This window comes from Micropterus salmoides, unplaced genomic scaffold (genome assembly GCF_014851395.1).
Source record: "Micropterus salmoides isolate LMB-PRFRI ecotype aquatic unplaced genomic scaffold, ASM1485139v1 Ms_hic_scaffold_2, whole genome shotgun sequence".
NCBI lineage: Eukaryota > Metazoa > Chordata > Actinopteri > Centrarchiformes > Centrarchidae > Micropterus > Micropterus salmoides.
The window spans coordinates 45898778-45920736 of NW_024041150.1; the positions used below are offsets into that span (position 1 = coordinate 45898778).

Sequence of the window (21959 nt, forward strand, 5' to 3'; positions counted from 1 at the left end):
TTTTGAGCGGTCGAAAAGACTAGAAATGCGCTATACAAATACGGAGCATTTACATGTTTGTCCTTCATTTAACCACATGGTACCTGCTACCTATTTCCAAGAGAAATGGCTAAAATAACGAACCCAAAATAAATCAGTAATATCTCCTTGTCACGGACCACCATCTCTGTGGTTGAGTATGTGCTATGACTACTATAGCATTGCAGTCAAGTTGCATGTTTGGTACCCAGTAGACCTGGGTTCAAATCCGGATGGGGTTACTGCTTTGGCCTTTCCATCACACTCCTCAACCATTAGGCCTAGGTGCATAATTCTGATCTCCTTTGAAAGGTCAGAAGCTAAGGAAAATAAATCATTGTACATAATCATATTTATTTTACCATTACAGACTACATGGAGATGCAATACAGAAAAAAATTTATATTTTCATCCTTGCCTGGTAAAAAAAGCTCTATTTTAATTCAATAAACCATCAAAACCATCACAAGGTAGATTATAATGCACCTGAATATCTTCTAATACACCTAAAATACAACTACAACTGTAAATTTGATGAAAAGAAACTGATGTACAACAGTTATTACACAATCTTTCAAAAATAAAGCATGCGAATGTCCATGTTTTGGCCATATTTACTGTTCACTTTTATTGGGAGTTATCTTTAAAACACTATTTCTCTCCACACTTCCACATTCCAAATAACAAAGCAGCAAACACTATGCCTTACAGGCCACAGCTTCAGAACAGAAAATCCTTCAGGGCTGTAAGTGGGCTCTTTAAGACATCTGGCAGGCCGCCATCTTGGTGAGGTCGGCTTCTTCACTAAGTTTTGTTTCTGTCTTCAGATTGAAGTAGAGAACAAGAGTTTGCTTTTTTTATCGGCCTCTGCTGGTGACCGTAGGAGCTACACAGACATGCAGGATATCAATCGACAAACAAAGTACAACAGCAAACAACAGTGAAAATCAATTAGCTGCCCGGCAGGTATTGGGAAGGTCTGGTAACAAGAGGTTAACATTCACTGGTTTCTTTCTGTGTGTGTGTGTGTGTGTGTAAGTTTGCATTTGTGCCTAAAACATGCAGCCAGTCCTCATTTCTGTCATGCATCTGCCCTCCAATATAAATATGTGCATGGTTTCATGTGAGTGACCAGGCAGCTACCTGATGGGTAAGTTCTGATGCCTGTCTACCCATTGGTTTTATCTCTGTCCTGTGTGAGTATGTGGAGGATGGGTGGATTTGTGTAAGTGTGTGTTTGTTTGTGCCTAAAACATGCAGCCAGTCCTCATTTCTGTCATGCATCTGCCCTCCAATATAAATATGTGCATGGTTTCATGTGAGTGACCAGGCAGCTACCTGATGGGTAAGTTCTGATGCCTGTCTACCCATTGGTTTTATCTCTGTCCTTTTATGGTAAGGGTGGGGTGTGTACTAAGATGGGAACAGGTGAATTCTGACACCCGGTTTCACTTGCTGTCACCTTCTTCTCTGCATCGCACGGTAAGACTTTGTCTCATTATTTGGTCCTTTCAGTATTTTCTTTTCATGAGGATTAAAGTGTTATTCTGTAGTTGGGTTGGTAAATAATATCACAGAGCCTGGTCTAGACCTGCTCTTTATGAAAAGTCACATGAGATAAATGATTGGTGCAGTATAAATAAAACTGAACTTAAGGCAAGTTTATGGATAGATTCACTATCAGCACTGTGAATCCAGATCCTGAAGAAACTCTGATTATATTCATGTATGCAGCACAGCTCTTCTGTCGGTGAAGGACGAAGACATGGACGGCAACACCACTGTGAATGATGTAAAAGCAGGTACACACAAACACACACAGTCACAGGCAAGTCTTGTGTTCCAAACCACTGACTGTTGTCGTGGAAATTATATTCCTGGGGACCAGAGGTTCTGTCTCCTAAAGTCTAGCCCCGAGCAAAGGGATACATCATCATTTACACAGTCTAGGTTTCTATGTTTTGGGGAACAGAGATCCTCTCTCAGTCTTGAATGAACAGTCCATGAGAGGAGAGGAACAACAAGAGGGGAAACACCAAAACTCAGAGCTCACAGCTCTGACCTAAACCCTAGAAAATGTGGACAGACCAACATAGGGAGTATAGGAGAGGAAAGTTTAAGGATAAAACACAATACATAATAATAATAATACGAAAAGAACATACATAAAAGATTTGTCAGGATCGGTGGGTACGCAAAGCACCAAGACATGAACTGAGACGCAGAACTAGGAGTTAAGACACAGAGAGAACAGAGAACACAAGACCAGGAACCGGACCTGAAAACAGGAAACACGACAAATGACTAACAGAATGGAGGAGGGAACAGAGATGGAACTGATTGGGAAACAAGACAACACTAAACATGGAACAGAACAGCAAATAAGGGAAACACCAAGAAACAGTGTGACTAGATTAAACGTAAGAGGACACAATTTTCTGCCATAACAATCCTCTCTCTGCCCATATATGGACATCCAAATACAGAAAACTGACAATAGAAAAGTAGCTGTCACCAATTTTGCAGAGCATAGACATTATGGGCATCAAACATATTTATATTTGTACTCATCTTGGGTGAGAACCTTGGCTATCAAATATCATGTATAAAATATTCATAACTGATTTGTGGTGTTGTATCTATATATTGTCTCCTAGATTAACCTGCAGGATAAAACAGGGACATCTATGAAAGCTACAAGTGTGAATGTTTCTTTGCAGGACTACTTTTGTGTCTGAGACATTTGTTTTTTTTAAAAACTGTTGCCTGGTTCCATCAGATAAAAGCTTTTCCAAGTGTATGCATTACTCGCCAATCGAATGATCCTGTCACTGGAAAGAAATAGATAATAAAGAGTTTGCTCTTTATTTGTGGATGAATTCCATAAAATGAATTCAATTAGTCTTTCAGACAGTCACATGTTAATATCTCAATATTTAACCGTTACAAGCTTTGACAGTTGATTGTAATTAAAGTATCCACCATCTCCATCTTTTGTTAATTGTACACCTACATCAACAGAGACTTGATTCAAACCCGGCCGCGATTTGATTTCTTTTGTTAAACTAATTTGGGACCCCTCTGGGCACCGCTTGATGATCATTGGAGGAAAAGTCTGGGATGGAGCATTTTTGCCTGTGAGGCTGTGAGGCTTCATATGGCATGAAAAGGACCTCCAATGCCAATACTACTCTTGAGCATGTACCTCTCAATCCTTCCGGCAGGAGTGGATATTTAGCCTATGTTTCTAACAGGGCCGTGTCGACTTTGTAGTCGCTTGTGAGCATGCATTCCCAGCCCTGGCCGGTGTCGGGCGGGCGTCGGAGAGTGGGGAAGGTTTAAATTTGGAAACTACAGGTGAGCGTTCCATGCAGGCTGTGTAAGGCAGAGGCAACTGCCTAGAGCGTACATGAATATTAAAATCGCCACAAAGAACAATTCTGTCATAATTTAAAACCAGAGTAGATAAAAATGCTCCAGGTGGTTTTGGGGGGCGATAAATTATAACAAATATGACAGGTTGCAGCCCTCCAACTTTAAGAGTGAGAACTTCAAAGGAGCTAAATTCATCACAGCGTACTTGATGACATTTTAAATTTTTCCTATACACGCTCACTAGCCCACCACCACGACCACTGACCCTCGGTCGACTAAAGCAATCATATTGAGGCGGACACAGTTCAGCTAGCTGGCTATAGTCATTCATCTGCAACCAGGATTCAGTTAAAAACATAAAATCTAGATTTGCAGACAAGATAAAATCATTTAAGATAAAAGTCTTACTTGAAAGTGATCTCACATTGAAGAGAGCCATTTTAAATGAGTTTGTTCTGGGTGCTGGAGTTGGTGCAGTTGTCCTAATCCTTAAGAGATTACTATGATTTCTGTGTGGGATGTGCACATTTCGGTTTACTGGTCTATGCGTGATGATGACAGGAATAGAAGTCTGTGGAAGTTTGTTAAAAATGTCAGCCGTGGTGGCACCGGAGAAGCAGTGAGTGGTAGCGTTAAAGAAACGGAGGTTTCTGGTTATGGAGTCACCAATTATTAGTGTGGTTGGGGAGAAAAGAGGACGAGGAGATGCCGGTTGTGTGGTTCCAGAGCAGGACTGAGCAGAATCTGCTTCAACACTGCGTGCGGACTGAGGATGGAGTGTGTGAGCTGCCGAGTGTTGTGTTGGAGTAGCAGTAACAGACCTGAGAGAAGGGCTACCCGACGGTGCAGGGTAGAGACGGCCTCGGGAGCGTCTGAGCGCAGCCTCCTTCAGGATCCTACGTCGGGAAGCGGAGGTTTTTGACCGGGATGACGGCCGCCGATCAGGCCCGGCGGCAGACCGGCGGCCCAGTGCAGGAGATGTAGCCGGTGGAGGAGATGCAACAGTGTCGGCAGGCACTGTCCGCCGCAGGTGCATCCGCTGGATGGACCGGGGCATCGCCAGACAGGGCTGCATAGCGGTTAGAGAGGCCGATGTGCGGAGGAGAGGCAGCCCCGTCAGAGCCTCTCTTGCAGCCATGGACCACCACTTCAGCGATGGTTCACTGATGCTTCAGAGTCGAGCAGGATGAAAGCCTGGGAAGACTAGAGGGGTCCCATAACACGGTGTCCTGGATGTTAGCAGTTGCGCTAAGAGAAACAGTCTGTTTGGCTTGTACTGAAGCCACATTCATAAAGCCAGTCAGCAGAGAATCTTTCTCTTTGAGTTCCTCTGAAAGTCGTCAGATGTCTTCCATAAGGAGTGTGCAGGGGGCAGAGTTATCTCGGCTAGTATAGTCACCGGACATTTGTTGTGTTCAGTAGCGTTGATAAAGTTTTTATGGTCATCTAGCTTAAAATCCATGTCGGATGACTAAAATCCTTAACCCACATAAAACTTAAGTTAAAATAAAAGGATATAAAAAACATAAAAGTGTGGATTAAAACTGGATATGAGTTAGGTTTAAGACGGAGCTTTTGACAGGTAGCTACAGATGCCAACACATGCGCAGAGTACAGATTACGTCACACACACACACACAGGTAGGAGCTATTGATAGTGTAGTGTAAACTCTTGTTAATCATTCATTTGTGCTGTAGGCAATATCAAATAGTTAAAGGAAAAACTTTACAAAAAAACGGTTAAAGCATTAAAACTGTTATTCACTAATATTATTGAAATGTGTTAGTCCAGCAACCTTCATTCAGTCCTTATTCAACCTCCCCCCTTTTGTCCATGTGGTCCCTTGGGACACACATGAGCAACCTTCTGGACCATGTTTTGAAAGGGTTAAACAATAACATTCAACAACATGGAATGAGCTGACAGCATCCGTTCTGGCTTCTCCTGTTTGAATCTGTTAGTGTGATTTTTATCATTAAAGGGCAGCAAATGGGTGCAGACACACAAACATCCAGTTCAGTATAAAATAAGCAACAGAAACAATAAGCAACAGGACAACAAAGCACCAGGCCTACCCCCTAACCCTTTCCCCCCCAGATATAGTGTCAGGTACCTGTCTTCTTGTCAACCACCCAAGTGAGAACGCAGGTCAAAGGTCAGGTCTTGGTAGTCCCCGAGTACGGCGGACTGTGGAGAGCCTTTTCAGTTAGTGAGGCTCTGGCCTCTCAGTGAACAGTTTTGAGTCTTTCAAGTGCACTGTTTTTCACCATGAATCATGGGAGAGGTATTCATCTTTCTTTAACCGTGGTTGACCATTAGGATCCTTAGTCTACAAAATTGTCATCACATCTGTATGGTGATTGGTTTTTGAATAGATAGAAAAGGCTTGTACACCGTGGGAGGAAGAGACGGACTCTCATTGTGATCACATGTCCCAGGTTTATCCTGTCTGTTCTAATTGCAATTGAGACAGACTAGCCTTGTGTGTGGCCATTGAGAGCTAACCACTTTAGCAAAAATGGTCATCTCAGCATGCTTCTTGTGATGGACAGCAGAACAAAACCGACCAGCTGCATGGCTAATGTAAAATTTTTTACCTGGCCTTTGAATCACCAGCAGAGAAATGTGTGGCATTTCACGTTGGTGACGTACTGCGGTAATCGTGCTGCCTCATTTCCGTTTCCGGTACTTGTGTGTTGGTAGTGTGTTGTACTGCTCTCGCTAAATACCAGTTAAATTTGTTCAATTACAGCGGCTAACTGTCCGCTAAAAACTTATTCTTATAGTAATTTTGCCTAAGCACTCACAATTCTTTCTATCTTTTGGTGACTTCTGTTCAATCTTATAGTTGTTCAAAAGTTTTGGACGAAATTAGCTCAGCAGCATTCATGTCAACGTTGAGAATGACAGCTTCAGTACTGCGTTTATCTCTCTGTTAGATTCCATTGGCTTCTCTCAGAGTGTTCATGAACCGACTCACTGTTTTAACCACACCCTCGACCTTGTTCTGGTATATGGTATTGAAATTGAACATTTAATAGTGTTCCCACAGAATCCCTCTTTATGTAAATTCTCTGTATTTGTATAGCGCCTTTCTAGTCTTTTCGACCACTCAAAGCGCTATTTACACTACATCTGCATTCACCAGTCATACACATTCATACACTGAGCCTAAGTGCTCAAACCGAAACTCACACACATACATACGCTGGTGAAAATTCATTATCAAGTCACAAAGTAGGACTCCTATGCTAATTTCAGTCCCTCCCAAATCGATCATCTTGTTGATAGTGCTGCAGGCTCGCTGCGAATGACACTCAACTCTGTAGCCCCTCTAAAAAAGAAAATACTAAAACAAAGACGGTTAGCTCCATGGTATAATACTGAAACTCGCAAATATTAAAAAAAAAACTCCCACCAAAGTGGAAAATTCTCGTTTAATTTGGCAAGATAGTCTTAAAACTTATAGGAAGGCCCTCCGTAATGCCAGAGCAGCGTACTACTCGTCATTAATAGAGGAAAATAGGAACAACCCCAGGTTTCTTTTCAGCACTGTAGCCAGGCTGACAGAGAGTCACAGCTCTATTGAGCCAAGTATTCCCATAGCTCTCAGTAGTTACGACTTCATGAGCTTCTTTAATGATAAAATTCTAGCTATTAGAGACAAAATTCACCAAGACCTGCCCTCAATTGGCACCGACTTATCTCTTAACTCAGGAACCTTAGAAACAGCTGTAGAACCAGATACATGTTTAGACTGTTTTGCTTCCCTCAATCTTTACCAACTAACTTCAATAATTTCTTCATCTAAACCATCAACCTCCCTCTTAGACCCCATCCCGACAAGGCTGCTTAAAGATGTTTTACCCTTAGTCAGCACTTCTATGCTAGATGTTGTGGTGTCCAAACGATAATGCTGCAATGATGTGTTGAGAAGAAATCTGCTTGACACTGTTCTTGATTATAAAGTTTATTACATCAAAGAATTCAGCATCAATTACAAGCTCTGCAGCAGCTTGGTGAGTGACCCAGCCCGATGGCCACTCTGTCTCTCTGTACATCAAACACAGCTTAAATAGGACATGTTTAGGTCTCTGCTAAATACCATATAAGGGCACAGTGCTATAGAATAAGTGTAACCATCTGTTAGACACCACAGAAGGGTACAGTCCCTTCATTCACACTAATCTCTTCTTTCCCTAACACTGGGTCAGAGGTCAAATTCCATAGGAGGGTTCACTCTTGGTACACCCATCAATCATTACTTCCCCTTAAGGGTCCACTGTCCCTCTCTCCAGCTGCAGAGTATTATGTTAAACTGTAATGGTCAAATGCACATATGTTATACACCACAATATGATCAATCTATCTCTATCAACAGGCTATGTACCACAGTACTTTAAAGTAGCTGTAATTAAACCTCTTCTGAAAAAGCCCAAACTTGATCCGGATGTTTTAGCAAACTATAGACCTACTACCTTCCATTTCTCTCTAAGGTTCTGGAGAAAGCAGTTGCTAAACAGCTGTGTGACTTTATACAGAGCAATAGTTTATTTGAGGATTTTCAGTCAGGATTTAGAGCTCATCATAGCACAGAGACAGCACTGGTGAAAATTACTAACGACCTCCTTATTGCATCAGACAAAGGACTTGTCTCTGTCCTGGTTTTACTAGATCTTAGTGCTGCATTTGATACCATTGACCATCAGATCCTATTGCAGAGACTGGAACATTTCATTGATGCACTGGGCTCCTCTCTCCTCTACTTTCTCTCCCTCTGTATGCAACCTCATCCCATTATTGCATGTTACTAACACAACTTCTCCCCTTTCTGGTAGTCTTGTGCTTTCTCGTCCCTCTCCTCTCTCCTCCTGTCACTTCCTGCAGGTGTTTATGGCTCTGGAGCTGTGGAGTCTGGATCTGTGGTTGCGGGTCACCTGCTGCCCCCGTGTTCCTGCTCGACACCCTCTGCTGCAACGACTATTGTTACTAGTCCTATTGTTATTATCGTTATTATAATCATTAACAATACAATTGTTATCATTAACACTACTATAAATATCTGTACCATTTTTCATTTAGTCTATATCACCTTTACTGTCTGTACCTCTGTGTGGATATTGTGTAGGCTGCCTCCCTCTCCCTCCCTCTTCCTTCTTCTCTCTCTCTTTCTCTCTCTCTGTCTCCCCCTCTCTCTTTCTCTCTCTCTCTCTCCCCTCTCTGTCTCTCTCTCTCTCCCCCTCTCTCTCCTTCACCCCAACCGGTCGAGGCAGATGGTCGCCCACCCTGAGCCATGGTTCTGCTCGAGGTTTCTGCCTCTTAAAAGGAAGTTTTTCCTTGCCTCTGTCTCCTAGTGCTGCTCTTGGTGGGAACTGTTGGGCTTCTGTAAATAGCATCATAGAGTACAGTCTAGACCTGCTCTTTTATGAAAAGCGCTGTGAGATAACTGTTGTTGTGATTTGGCGCTATATAAATAAAATTGAATTGAATTGAATTGAATTGACATTAAAGGAACCATTCTAAGCTGGTTTAAGTCCTATTTATCAGATCGATTTCAGTTTAATAATAAATAATAATAATACATCTTATTTAAGGCGCCTTTCTCGGCACTCAAGGACACCGTACAGGCATGCAAAAACATTGAAAAGCAGCAAAACTAAGAACATTAAAACAAGCTAAAAGCAAAGAATTTACATCAAATGAGGTAGGCAGTTTTAAACAGATGTGTTTTGAGTTGCGACTTAAAATGGGAGAATGAATCGATTTTTCTAAGTTGGGGTGGTAAAGAGTTCCAGAGACGGGGGGCAGAGCGGGCATGCTCTGCTTCCCATTGTGGTGAGACGAGCAGGGGGGACAGACAGGTGAATGGAGGAAGAGGATCTAAGGGAGCAGGTGGAAGTTGGACCCTGCAGGAGATCAGGCAAATACAGAGGGGCAAAGTTGTGGATGGCCTTGAATGTTAACAGAAGGACTTTGAATTGGATACGGGACAGGACCGGGAGCCAGTGAAGCTGTTGGAGAACAGCAGTGATGTGGTGCATGGAGGGTGTTCGAGTTATGATGCGGGCAGCTGAAATCTGGTACAGTTGAAGTTTATGAAGGTATTTGTGATGGAGGCCGAAAAAGAGAGAGTTGCAGTAGTCCAAACGGGAAGTGACAAGACTGTGAACAAGAATGGCGGCAGTAGGGGGGGTAAGGGAGGGATGGAGGCGATTGATGTTTCGTAGATGGAAGTAGGCAGACCGGGTAATGTTATTGATGTGGGACTGAAAAGATAAAGTGCTGTCAAGAATGACTCCCAGACTCTTAACCTGGGGGGAGGGTGAAACGGAGAAATTGTCAAAAGTAAGTGAAAAGCTGTTGGTTTTGGATAATGTGGATTTAGTTCCAATGAGGAGGACCTCGGTTTTATCACTGTTTAATTTGAGGAAATTATTGGTAAACCAGGTTTTTATTTCCGAGATACTGTCAGTGAGGGAGGTTGGGGGGAGAGAGGACAATGGTTTGATAGAGAGGTAGAGCTGGATGTCATCAGCATAACAGTGGAATTGAATATTAAATTTGCAGAAGATATTGCCCAGGGGAAGGACACACCACCCTGGGCGGTGGTGGGTGAACGAACTGAATGCAGCCAGAAAAATAAGATGTGAACCAGTCTAACGGAGTGTGAGTGATGCCTATAGAAGATAACCTGTTGAGGAGAACAGAGTGACAGATGGTATCAAAGGCTGCACGCAGGTCGAGGAGGATGAGAATGGTAAGTAGTCCAGAATCAGCTGCCACAAATCATTGGTGATTTTGATAAGTGCTGTTTCAGTGCAATGAAGTGGACGGAAACCAGACTGGAACTGTTCATCAGTTCCAGTCTGGTTTCCGTCAGGTTATTCTAGGAAAGATGAAGATGGAGTTGAGAGGTAACTGTTCTTTGGATATAATTGGATATAGGACGGAAGTTATTGAAGTTAGAGGGGTCGGCGCCAGTTTTTTTCAAAATCGGGGGAATGGCAGCAGTTTTGAATGATGTAGGGACAGTTCCAGTGGGGAGAGAGGAGTGGATGATAGCAGAGATGAGGGGAACCAGGGAGGGAAGGCAGGCTTTAACAAGTTGTATGGGAATGGGATCAAGTTGACAGGTGAAAGGCTTGGATTTCATATTGAGTTCTGTAATTTCTGTGGTAGAGGGGAGCTAGAAGGAGGAGAATGGATGTGTGAATGGCTGAGAGTCCGTTGAGATACTGAGGTGAGGAGTAGATCCAAGGTGCTGGTGTTGATGTTTTTAATTTTTTCAGTGAGAAATGACGCGATAGAGTTGCAGAAGGATGTTGTGTACAGGTGAGGAGGGAGAAAGTCCTTGGGTTGGGTAATATTGTTAAGTAGGGAGAACAGTGACTTGGAGTTTCCTTTTTTTCAATAATTATACTGGAGTAGTAGTGGGTTTTGGTGTTAGCAACAGAGTCCTTATAACATAAGATGTGGTTATTGTACATTTCTTTGTGAATAGTGAGACCAGTTTTCCTGTACAGACGTTCAAGTTGCCGACCTTTGGCTTTCATGAGACGAAGATCGGGGGTGAACCAAGGGGCGGAGATGGAAAAGGAAACAGATCTGTTTTTTAACGGAGCAAGGGAATTAAGAATGTTATGGAGTCCAGTGTTGTAATGAGAAACCAGAGAATCGGGGGTGGATAGATTGTGAGTGTCAGGAAAACAGAAGGAGTGGATACTTGAAGTGAGAGTGGCAAGATTAATGTTATTTATATTCCGAATGAAATAAGGCGTGATATTTTAGAAATGGAGAGAGTGAGTTTCAATGTCAGCTGAGAAAAGTCGTTGGGCTGTTGCCATGTCTCGGTTAAAGAGAGAAAGTCTGGAGGCTGGAAGGTGATGTCCGGATGAAGATGGTGAGGGCGCAGCCGAAGCAGGTCAGCGGCTGAGAACTGAAGCAGACCCGTCACTAGCAGGTGAACAGGCAGTACAAAGAATCAGACACAAACAAACAAGATGTATGTCCTAACGGCCCACATTATAGATGGGGATTTAAGCGGCATGAAAACGCAAGATGAGGCTCAGACCAGAATGGAACAGGTGAGATAACTATAAAGGCTCAGACAAACAGTAGTGCCGGCAGATCGTACGAGTATTCTGTATGAAGGGAATTACACTGTCCGATTGAGTTATAGAACCATAATGCATGTCTGAAAGTTAAAAGATACGAGGTTTACCAGTGAGCAGTGGCAGCAAGTTGCGCCAGCGTTCACTCGCATCCGGGCATATTTCAATAATTCTACAAACTGCTTGGCAGTGTGGAGTTCATGTTAAAGTTAAAATGCACGCCAAAGTTAGTCATGGAGTTCCTCAAGGATCTGTCCTCGGACCAATCCTGTTCACTTTATATTTGCTTCCTTTAGGCAACATTATCAGGAAATATTCTATAAACTTTCATTGTTATGCAGATGATACTCAGTTATATATATCGATCAAGCCAGATGAAACTCACCAGTTAGCTAAACTTCTAATGTGCCTTCAGGATGTTAAAACCTGGATGACCTGTAATTTTCTAATGTTAAACTCTCTCTATAGTAGAATAATAAACTTTCTCTATAGTAGAATAATACTTCTGATGTACGTCAAACTTCTTAGAAAAGTATCATACAAGATGCTCAACTCCCTCTGAATCCTCTTGGAGTAAGACACCCCCAACACCAGCATCACTAGCATCAACAGCTAGTTTAAAAGGCCTATCAAAATCAGGGGCGGCAAGGACAGGAGCACTTACTAACAGTGCTTTCAAGTTGTCAAATGCAGAGTGACACAAACTGGACCAAATAAATGTGACGTTTGGATTGAGAAGGTTAGTCAAGGGAGCAGCAACGGAAGCAAAGTTCTTACAAAAGCTGCTCCAACAACAATAGCCTTCCATCCCAAGAAAACGTTTCAACTCACACCGAGTCGTCGCAACTCACAATAGCCTCTACTTTAATTCAATTCATTTCAATTTTATTTAAATAGCGCCAAATCACAACAACAGTTATGTCACAGTGCTTTTCATAAAAGAGCAGGTCTAGACCGTGACTCTGTGATGTTATTTAGAGAAACCCAACAGTTCCCACCAAGAACAGCACTAGGCGAGAGAGGCAAGGAAAAACTTCCTTTAAGAGGCAGGAACCTCAAGCAGAACCTGGCAAACAGATCCAGACTCCACAGCTCCAGAGCCGGAAAACCTGCAGGAAGTGATAAGAGGACAGAGGAGACGGACGAGTAAGCACAAGACTACCGGAAAGGGGAGAAGTTGTATTAGTAACATGCAATAATGGGATGAGGTTGCATACAGAGGGAGAGAAAGTAGAGGAGAGAGGAGCTCAGCAGTCTAGGCCTATAGCAGCATAACTAAGGGACTCACCTGAGCCAGCCCTAACTATAAGCTTTATCAAAGAGGAAAGTCTTAAGCCTACTCTTAAATGTGGAGATGGTGTCTGCCTCCTGAACCCAAACTGGAACCTGGTTCCACAGGAGAGGAGCTTGATAGCTGAACGCTCTGGCTCCTAGTCTACTTTTGGAGACTCTAGGAACCAAAGTAACCTTGCATTCTGGGAGCGCAGCGCTCTGGTGGGGTAGTAAGGTACTATGAGCTCTTTAAGATAAGATGGTGCCTGACCATTAAGAGCTTTGTAGGTAAGAAGAATGATTTTAAATTCTATTCTGGATTTTACTGGAAGCCAATGCAAAGAAGCTAAGACACGAGAAATATGATATCTTTTCCTGGTTCCTGTCAGAATACCTGCTGCAGCATTCTGATTCAGCTGAAGAGTCTTAATGGACTTTTTCGAGCAGCCTGATAATAAGGAATTGCAGTAATCCAGCCTAGAAGTAATAAATGCCTAGACTAGTTTTTCTGCATCATTTTTAGACAGGATGTTCCTGATTTTCACAATATTACGAAGGTGAAAAAAGGCGGTCCTTGAAATTTGCTTAATGTGAGACTTAAACGACATGTCCTGATCAAAGATAACTCCAAGATTCCTCACAGTGGTGCTGGAGGCCAGGGCGATGCCATCAAGGGAAACTATATCTTTAGATAATGTGTCATGGAGGTGCTTGGGCCCCAGAGCAATAACTTCAGTTTTACCTGAGTTTAACATTAGAAAATTAAAGATCATCCAGGCACATTAGAAGTTTAGCTAACTGATGAGTTTCATCTGGTTTGATCGATAGATATAACTGAGTATCATCTGCATAACAATGAAAGTTTATGGAATATTTCCTGATAATATTGCCTAAAGGAATCATCTATAAAGTGAAGAGGATTGGTCCGAGGACAGATCCTTCTGATCCATCTGATAAATAGGACTTAAACCAGCTTAGAGCAGTTCCTTTAATGCCAATGAAATGTTCCAGTCTCTGCAATAGGATCTGGTATATGGTAATGGTATAAAATGCAGCACTAAGATCTAATAAAACCAGTACAGAGACAAGTCCTTTGTCTGATGCAATAAGGAGGTCGTTAGTAATTTTCACCAGTGCTGTCTCTGTGCTAATATGAGCTCTAAATCCTGACTGAAAATCCTCAAATAAACTATTGCTCTGTAGTGCCGATGGGACAGACCTTTCCATGCCCAACAACCTTGCCCAAGTATGTTACTGTGGCCTGTCCAAATTCACATTTGGCAAGGTTCAAAGTCAAATTTGTAGCATCAAGCCTATGGAACACCTCTTTCAGCTGGACTACATGCTGAGACCAGGTAGAGCTGTAAATAACCACATCATCAAGATAAGCCTGACAGTCTGCAACTCCTTTCAACACCGTATTTACCAGACGCTGAAATGTGGTTGGTGCATTCCGTATCCCAAAAGCCATAACACGGTACTGGCAAAAATCATCTGGTGTTACAAAAGAAGATATTTCACAGGCCCTCTGAGTGAGAGGGACTTGCCAGTAGCCCTTTAAGCGGTCCAACTTTGTAACAAATGCTGCGGATCCTACTCTGTCAATACAGTCATCTAATCGTGGAAGAGGGTAACAATCAGGCTTAGTGACAGAATTGAGCTGCTCCTTCCCAAGTGGGATGGATGCCGTCTCTCCGGATCAGACCAGGTCTTCCCCAGAAAGTCTGCCAATGATCTACAAAGCCCACATTGTTTGCTGGACACCACCTCGACAACCAGCAGCGGAATGACGACATGCTGCTATACATGTCATCACTGGTCAGATTTGGCGGGGGTCCAGAGAAAACTACGGTGTCCGACATTGTTATGTACACACCGACTCAACATTAAACTTAGTGACCTCCGATTGGCGAAACTGGGAGTCATTACCGCCGACGTGTCGCCCACTCTGGCCCCAGGGATGCACTTAACTATGGCCGCTGGCTTTGCTAACTTCACGTTTCTCAAAATGGAGCTGCCAATGATCAGAGTTGCTTTCTCAGTGGGTGTGTCGCTCAGTGGGGAAAATCTGTTAGAAACGTGAACAGGTTGATGGTGCCCCGTGGGCTTTGAATGCTTACAACTATTCCTCCTTCAGGCAGTCACCCTGCCACCCCTTCCTGGCTGCTCAGGAAATCCTGGGGGAGGGCTACCAGAGGCTAACTCAGGCCATTCCGCACCGACTACCGGGGACTGGCTTGCTACAGTAGCTAAAGACTGATCTACCAAGGTGTGGAGCCGGACTTCTAAATAAACTACACTTGTTACATGTACCATTACCGCTAAAGGAGGCAGAGGAGTAACTGAACATCTGACACACCGAGCAGGAGAAAGTAGGAGAGGGAGGAGGAGAAGCCATCGCTAGCTGCCAAGCTAAAGTAAGCTAAAGTACTGTAGGGTTGGCTACCAAAACTTTTGAACAACTATGAGAATAAACAGCAGTCGCTAAAAAATAGAAAGGCACCTAGCAATGTCCAACACAACACAATGTGACATGACACATCACGACACGAGAAGGGAAAACCTATAAATTAAATGATACAAGGCGACACGACACAAAACGAGATGACACAACATGAGGCGATACAACACAAAATGAGATAACAACACTCGAGACGAGACAACAAAACTTGAGACGACATGACACATGATGACACAACACAAAACGAGATGACATGTCACGAGATGACATGTCACGAGGTGACACGACATGAGACGAGACAACAAAACTCAAAACGAGATGACACGACATGAGATGACACAACACGAGACGGCAGGACACAAAATGAGATGACATGACACATGATGACAGGACATGAGACGAGCCGACAAAACACAAAACTAGATGACACGAGACGACACGACATGACATGAATGAGACAACATGAGACGAGACGACACAAAATGACAGGACACAAAACGAGATCATACGACACGAGGAGACAAGACAACACAAAACGAGATGACACGACATGAGACGAGACAACATGACACAAAACGAGATGACATGATATGAGACCACACGAGACAACATGAGATGACACATCACGACATGAAGAGACGAGACAACACGAAACAAGATGACACGACATGGGATGACATGACATGAGACGACACGACGCGGGATGACAGGACATGAGACGACACGAGATGAGGTGACACGACACGAGGTGACACGACACGAGGTGACAGGACATGAGACGAGACGGCAAAACACAAAACTAGATGACACAAGACGACACGACATGAGACGACACACCACATGACGACACAATACAAAACGAGATGACAGGACATGAGACGACACGAGACGATACGACACAAAATGAGATGACACGACACGAAACGACAAAACACAAAACGAGATGACATTTCACAAGGTGACACGACATGAGACGAGACAACAAAACTCTGAATCCACAATCCAAATAAGATCCAAACAGATTGCTGTCAGTAGCATGCACGACGGTAAGGTGTCTCCCCCTTCTCCCCGACCCAGGTGGTCTCTCCTCCAGACCACCACCCAGTCTCCTCCTTTGCCCTCTCTCTCCCTCCTTTCTAATGTCTCCCCCTTCTCCCCAGACCCAGGTGGTCCCCCCCAGGCTTCATCCACAGACATCCAGGCTCCTCCTCAACAGGTTCAGTATCAGGTGGTCCAGCAGGACGTCATGAACCCGGGAGGTCAGATGACTCAACAAGGTCACGTGGTCCAAATGACTCCTCAGCCAGTGCAAATGGTCCAACAGCAGCCCAGTAAGAGTCTCAGTGTTATTTTACAATGATGAAGAAATCTGTCATTTACATGCTTACATAAATACAGTATGTAAATCCAACGAAGGTTAAAATCAAGGGCAACTGGACTTGGTTGAAGATACTGGAACCTATTGGCCTCAGGTGAAGATATCAACGATGGTCGTTCATTCTTGGCCAAAGGTAGTCTTAACGACTGCAACGACTGTCGTCACAGCAACAAGGAACACTAACGAACCAGCGGTATCGATGACCCGGGCCAACGACCCCACTGAGGTTAAATAGCTGAGTTTCCCTGTCAGTCAGTCAGAACTGAAGAAGTCCTTTGGATGAGGGACGGAACGTCTTCCAGTATCTTCAACCAAGACCAGTTGCCCTTGATTTTAACCTTCGTTGGATAACTATGACCTGGATGACTGAGAATCTTCATAGACAGTGTGTACATCCTATATACAGTATTTATAGATTTGTGTTTCATACGATGCTTGATAAATATACATGGTGTTATTTCACATCTTGACATAAAATATAATTTACATCATTTAATCAAATGTGTTACTCTTTGTCCCCCAAATGTGGTCTCAGTGTTGAGATACAAGAACCAAGCTGCTTCAATTAAAACATTACATTACTGCAAATAGTTCATATTAATATTACTGCACATCATATTAAAATTATAAACACTTCTGAACCAATGAAATAGTTTTTTCAAAGCCAAATAAATGTAATTTCTGAAGGAAGCATATGAGCTCTCCACCCACACTGGGTGACTCAAGATTGAAAGGTCATCAGTATTTAATGTCTTTATCATCACTAAAAAATTAAGTTGTTTTAACTACATTATAAAAAAGTACAATTACTGTTGAAGTGATTTTTATTAGATGCTAAGAGTCAAAGTTAACATAGCAGGGCTTGTTTGCTAACATAGTAGAGCTTGTTAGCTAACAAAGCAGCTTGTCAACTAATAAAGCAGCTTGTTAGCTAACAAAGCAGGTTGTCAATCAATAAAGTTAACAATTATTCTGAAAAGAGAATAAACAAAGAAGTACACTTAATCTACTCTCTCTAGCTAGTCTGTACTCGGGTCCATAACAATCTTTGGGTCCACTGAAACTCCCAAAACCCTCGGACACTACAGAGAAGCCAGGACATGTCTTTCCGCAGGCCGCTTTGATCCAGTAATACTCTGGACCCACCTGCGCATTTACAGGTGGACAGAGGTTCCTGCAAATCACTCAGCGTGAGATTTAAGACCACTTCCTTCACTCTGTTCAATCTCACTCTCATTATCTTTTCACTCAATTACCTACTCATTTCTTACTGTGTAAATATTTAATTAAAAGCAATGGTAAAACGCTAAAAACAAAGAAAAATTAAACAAGACAGTAAAAGTTACAGTGCAGTACAAGTTCAATCGACTAGTTAAAGGCAGCGGTAAAAAGAACAATCTTAAATATTTAATTAAAAGCAATGGTAAAAAGAAGAGTCTTCAGTCTTAATTTAAAAAAAACTGCGCAGACCTGCAGTTATCTGGGAGTTTGTTCCACATAGTGGAGCTTCTTAGTTAACATAGTGGCGCTTCTTAGCTGCCATTTCTGCAACAGTTTAGATGTAAAAGATATTAAGTGACACGTCTCTTTAACATTGCGTGGAAGTCGGGTACAGTGCCCAAGGAGTGGCAGACTGGGGTGGTGGTTCCCCTGTTCAAAAACTGACCAGCTCTTTACTCTCACAAGGATCCTGGAGTGGGCTTGGGAGTATGCCTATCCAGTCTACATGTGCTTTGTAGATCTGGAGAAGGCGTATGACCAGGTCCCCCCGGGAGATATTGTGGGAGGTGCTGCGGGAGTATGGGGTGAAGGGGGCCCTTCTCAGGGCTATCCAATTCCTATACATCCAAAGCGAGAGCTGTGTCCAAGTACTCGGCAGTAAGTTGGACTCTTTCTAGGTGAGGGTTGGCCTTTCGTCAGGGCTGCGCTTTGTCACCTATCCGGTTTGTGATATTCATGGACAGGATATTGAGGCATAGTCGTGGCGAGGAGGGGCTGCGGTTCGGTGGGCTTGGGATCTCATCACTGCTTTTTGCGGATGATGTGGTCCTGATAGCATCATCGGTCCGTGACCTTCAGCTCTCACTGGATCAGTTCGCAGCCGAGTGCGAAGCGGTTGGGATGAGGATTAGCACCTCTAAATCTGTGGCCATGGTTCTCAGCAGGAAACCGGTGGAGTGCCAACTCCAGGTAGGGAATGTGTCCTTACCCCAAGTGAAGGAGTTCAAGTACTTCAGGGTCTTTTTCACGAGTGAGGGGAGACTGAAGCAGGAGATTGGCCGGAGAATTGGAGCAGCGGGGGCGGTATTGCACTCACTTTACCGCACCGTTGTGGTGAAACGTACATGGTACCGGTCGATTTTCGCTCCTACCCTCACCTATGGTCATGAAGGCTGGGTCATGACCGAAAGAACGAGATCACGGGTATAAGGGGCCGAAATGGGTTTCCTCAGGCGGGTGGCTGGTGTCTCCCTTAGAGATAAGGTGAGAAGCTCGGACATCTGCAAGTAGCTCAGAGTAGAGCCGCTGCTCCTTTGTGTTGAAAGGAGCCAGTTGAGGTAGTTTGGGGATCTGGTAAGGATGCCTCCTGGACGCCTCCCTAGGGAGGTGTTCCAGGCACGTCCAGCTGGGAGGGGGCCTCTGGGAAGACCCAGGACTAGGTGGATAGATTATATCTCCACACTGGCCTGGGAACGCCTCGGGATCCCCCAGTCAGAGCTGGTTAATGTGGCTAGAAAGAGAAGTTTGGGGTTCCCTGCTGGAGCTGCTCCCCCCGCGACCCGATCCCAGTTAAGCGTATGAAGATGGATGGATGGATGGATGGAGATATTAAGTGCAGTGCAGTGAAGTTTTGAAGTGAAGACATATTGTGGACTACAAATGATAAAAACCCTCAAAACTAAACATGTCACAGATTCAAATCTCTGTGTAGCTGTTCATATGGATTACACACTGATGGGTAAATGTGAAGTTATTGAAGTAGATTTTTCCCATAGTTGCAGAAACACTCAAAAATGAATACGATGAATGTATTCATGAATGTGAATATGTGTACACAGACCATTTCCACACACATGCAGCAACACATGGAGAGATGTTAGAGCCAGGGGTAGTGCAGCAGCCAGAGCAGTTGTGGGTTCAGGGGCTTGCTCAAGTCCAGCAAGGACCCCTAACTGCTCCCCGGGCACCGAGGACAGTGGCTGCCCTCTGCTCCTGAGTAGGATGATAATAAATTTCCCCCTCAGGGATCAATAAAGTATAAAGAGTCTGTATGTATGTAACCAGTGTACCGTTGTGTGCCTCAGTCCAGGTTATGATTTGTTCTGGGGACCTGGGTGATGTCCCCACCTTAACCACCTGCAGGAACTGTGGACAGCGGGTCGAAACCAGGGTGGTGTATCAAAGTGGCGTGCTGGCCTGGCTGATCTGTGGACTCTGCCTTCTGATTGGGTAACACACACATACACACTTTAATCAAACAAACACTAACAATGATATTCATCAGGAGCACTTTCAGACACTTTACGCAATGGCTCTCTGACAAACATGACGTAAGAAAGGTAATAAATACCACTACCGCGTACCACTCACATTACACACATCACCTTTGCGGTGCTGAAAGATGCTATATTTAATCTGTTGTTGTTATTATTGAGGTTCCTATTTTTAACAGGACAAAACTACAATATCTGCTGTACAGTGACATTGAATGAATTACTTGTAATGCCATCCTATTTATCGTAGAGCAACCCCTGTACAGTGACATTTGTCTTCAGGGTTAGGGGTAGGACGTGGGCTAACATTACATATCATACATCACATATATGCGACATGTATGTCCTTCTCGTCCTCCCTCCTCTTCTCTCACAGGCTGTGGTGCGGCTGCTGTGTCATCCCCTTCTTCATGGACAGATGCAAAGACGCTCATCACTACTGCAGCAAATGCAACACTAACCTCAGTGTTCACAAGAGACTGTAGAAGTCAACCCCCCCCACCCCCACCCCCGCACACACACACACTCATTTTGTGTGTCACTGTGAGTCTGATGCATCTCTTTATATTAAAGCAACACACGCAGCAATGTATTCCTTCTGTGGTATGTTGGTATAATCAAGTTCAGCTAAATCAGTATATGAAAATATAAATGATCAACTTGATGGTGTTTGGTTGTGGGATAAGCAGATGATCACACCTGTCTTTGACTGGTCCAGGAGTGCTCACAACAAAAACATGTCAGGAAACCTTTCGCAGCACAACTGGAAGCTGTGGGACAACAAGATGTTAAAAACTCTGGTCAGGCTGGTGGACCTCTGGTGGGTTTTGTTTATGTACTTCTCTGTTTTTTCTCCTTTAATAAATCAACCAAAAGACAACAGTGAGTCATTTATTTGTTCAAATTTTACCACAGACACAGGCACATTTCCTGGACTCTGGTAAAGTTGGGGAACTGCAGGAAGTCTGAAATCTGGAATTTTGGTCCCCATGACAAAAAACGTGAATTGGGCCGCCTCTGCGCAGCTGTTGTCACCACATCTCTAGCAGCTCACTGTCCCATCAAAAGCTTTACATAACTCTAATTAAAGGCTTGCAACTGTCTTGCTTCTTGTAGTTCAATACTAGCACAATATCTACTGCTGGGGATTTGTACATGCAGGCCTGCGCACAGCAAGCAGTTTACTATTTGATGCTAGATTAAAAGCCACCATAAAAAAGGCAATCTTTAACAGTCTCAATGTATTTTTATTGTAAAATCAAGAGATAAAATTCTCTTAACATTAACACCTATCTACAGACGCCATTTAACGGCCATAATTCAGTCTAAATGAACATCTCAAACTGGATCATTTTAATGTTGTCTGTAACTTCCATGCAGACTGTTTCCAGCTGTCCAGCATCCAGCACAGACAGGAGGTTGTTTTTATTACATAATGATCATTATGTGAGAAAATTAAGAAATATTTCATTTTCTTTGTTGTTCTGGTAAAAAGAGCCAGAGAAATCCCCACAGCCTCCCTGGAATGATGCTAACTGGCCTGTCATTAACACCATGCTGCTCCCCTTCTTCACTGTACATAGACGCTGCTGCACTTTCAAATACTCTCCTTACAGACTCATTACTGTTGTACGTTATTTTGCTCATTTATGCTACGTGTATTCCATGTGTAACTATAAGTTGTTCCGCATGTCTACACTTTCTTGGCCAGGTCGCCGTTGCAAATGAGAAACTGTTCTCAATGGGCCTACCTGGTTAAATAAAGGTTAAATAAAACTAAAATTAAAGTGGGAAAGGGAGGCTAAAGTTCTGGGCAGACTGGGCTGATGCTGACTTGGCAGGTGTTTTG

The 21959-nt window shown here is 43.5% G+C and overlaps 1 protein-coding gene across 2 annotated transcripts; it reads left to right on the plus strand.

Moving 5' to 3' along the window:
* The first annotated feature begins 1416 nt into the window (after positions 1-1416).
* LOC119913381 (cell death-inducing p53-target protein 1 homolog) lies at positions 1417-20990 on the plus strand. 2 transcript variants are annotated; one of them, XM_038732795.1, is made up of 5 exons: positions 1417-1500; positions 1753-1820; positions 16399-16569; positions 19922-20066; positions 20487-20990. In XM_038732795.1, the coding sequence occupies exons 2-5, from the start codon at positions 1784-1786 to the stop codon at positions 20593-20595; spliced, it is 462 nt and encodes a 153-aa protein (XP_038588723.1). In that variant the 5' UTR covers positions 1417-1500; positions 1753-1783; the 3' UTR covers positions 20596-20990. The 2 variants fall into 2 exon arrangements, with proteins under 2 accessions (XP_038588723.1, XP_038588724.1); XM_038732796.1 differs by having other exon boundaries at positions 1437-1500; positions 1758-1820.
* Positions 20991-21959: the final 969 nt, after the last annotated feature.

What these genes read in the sequence shown, in the direction of transcription:
- LOC119913381 (XM_038732795.1), top strand. Translation starts at nt 1,784, where the DNA reads ATGGACGGCAACACCACTGTGAATGATGTAAAAGCAG. An exon ending in TGTGAATGATGTAAAAGCAG is followed by an intron (nt 1,821 to 16,398) that starts GTACACACAAAC and finishes CCTTCTCCCCAG; the next exon opens with ACCCAGGTGGTCCCCCCCAG. An exon ending in AATGGTCCAACAGCAGCCCA is followed by an intron (nt 16,570 to 19,921) that starts GTAAGAGTCTCA and finishes TGTGTGCCTCAG; the next exon opens with TCCAGGTTATGATTTGTTCT.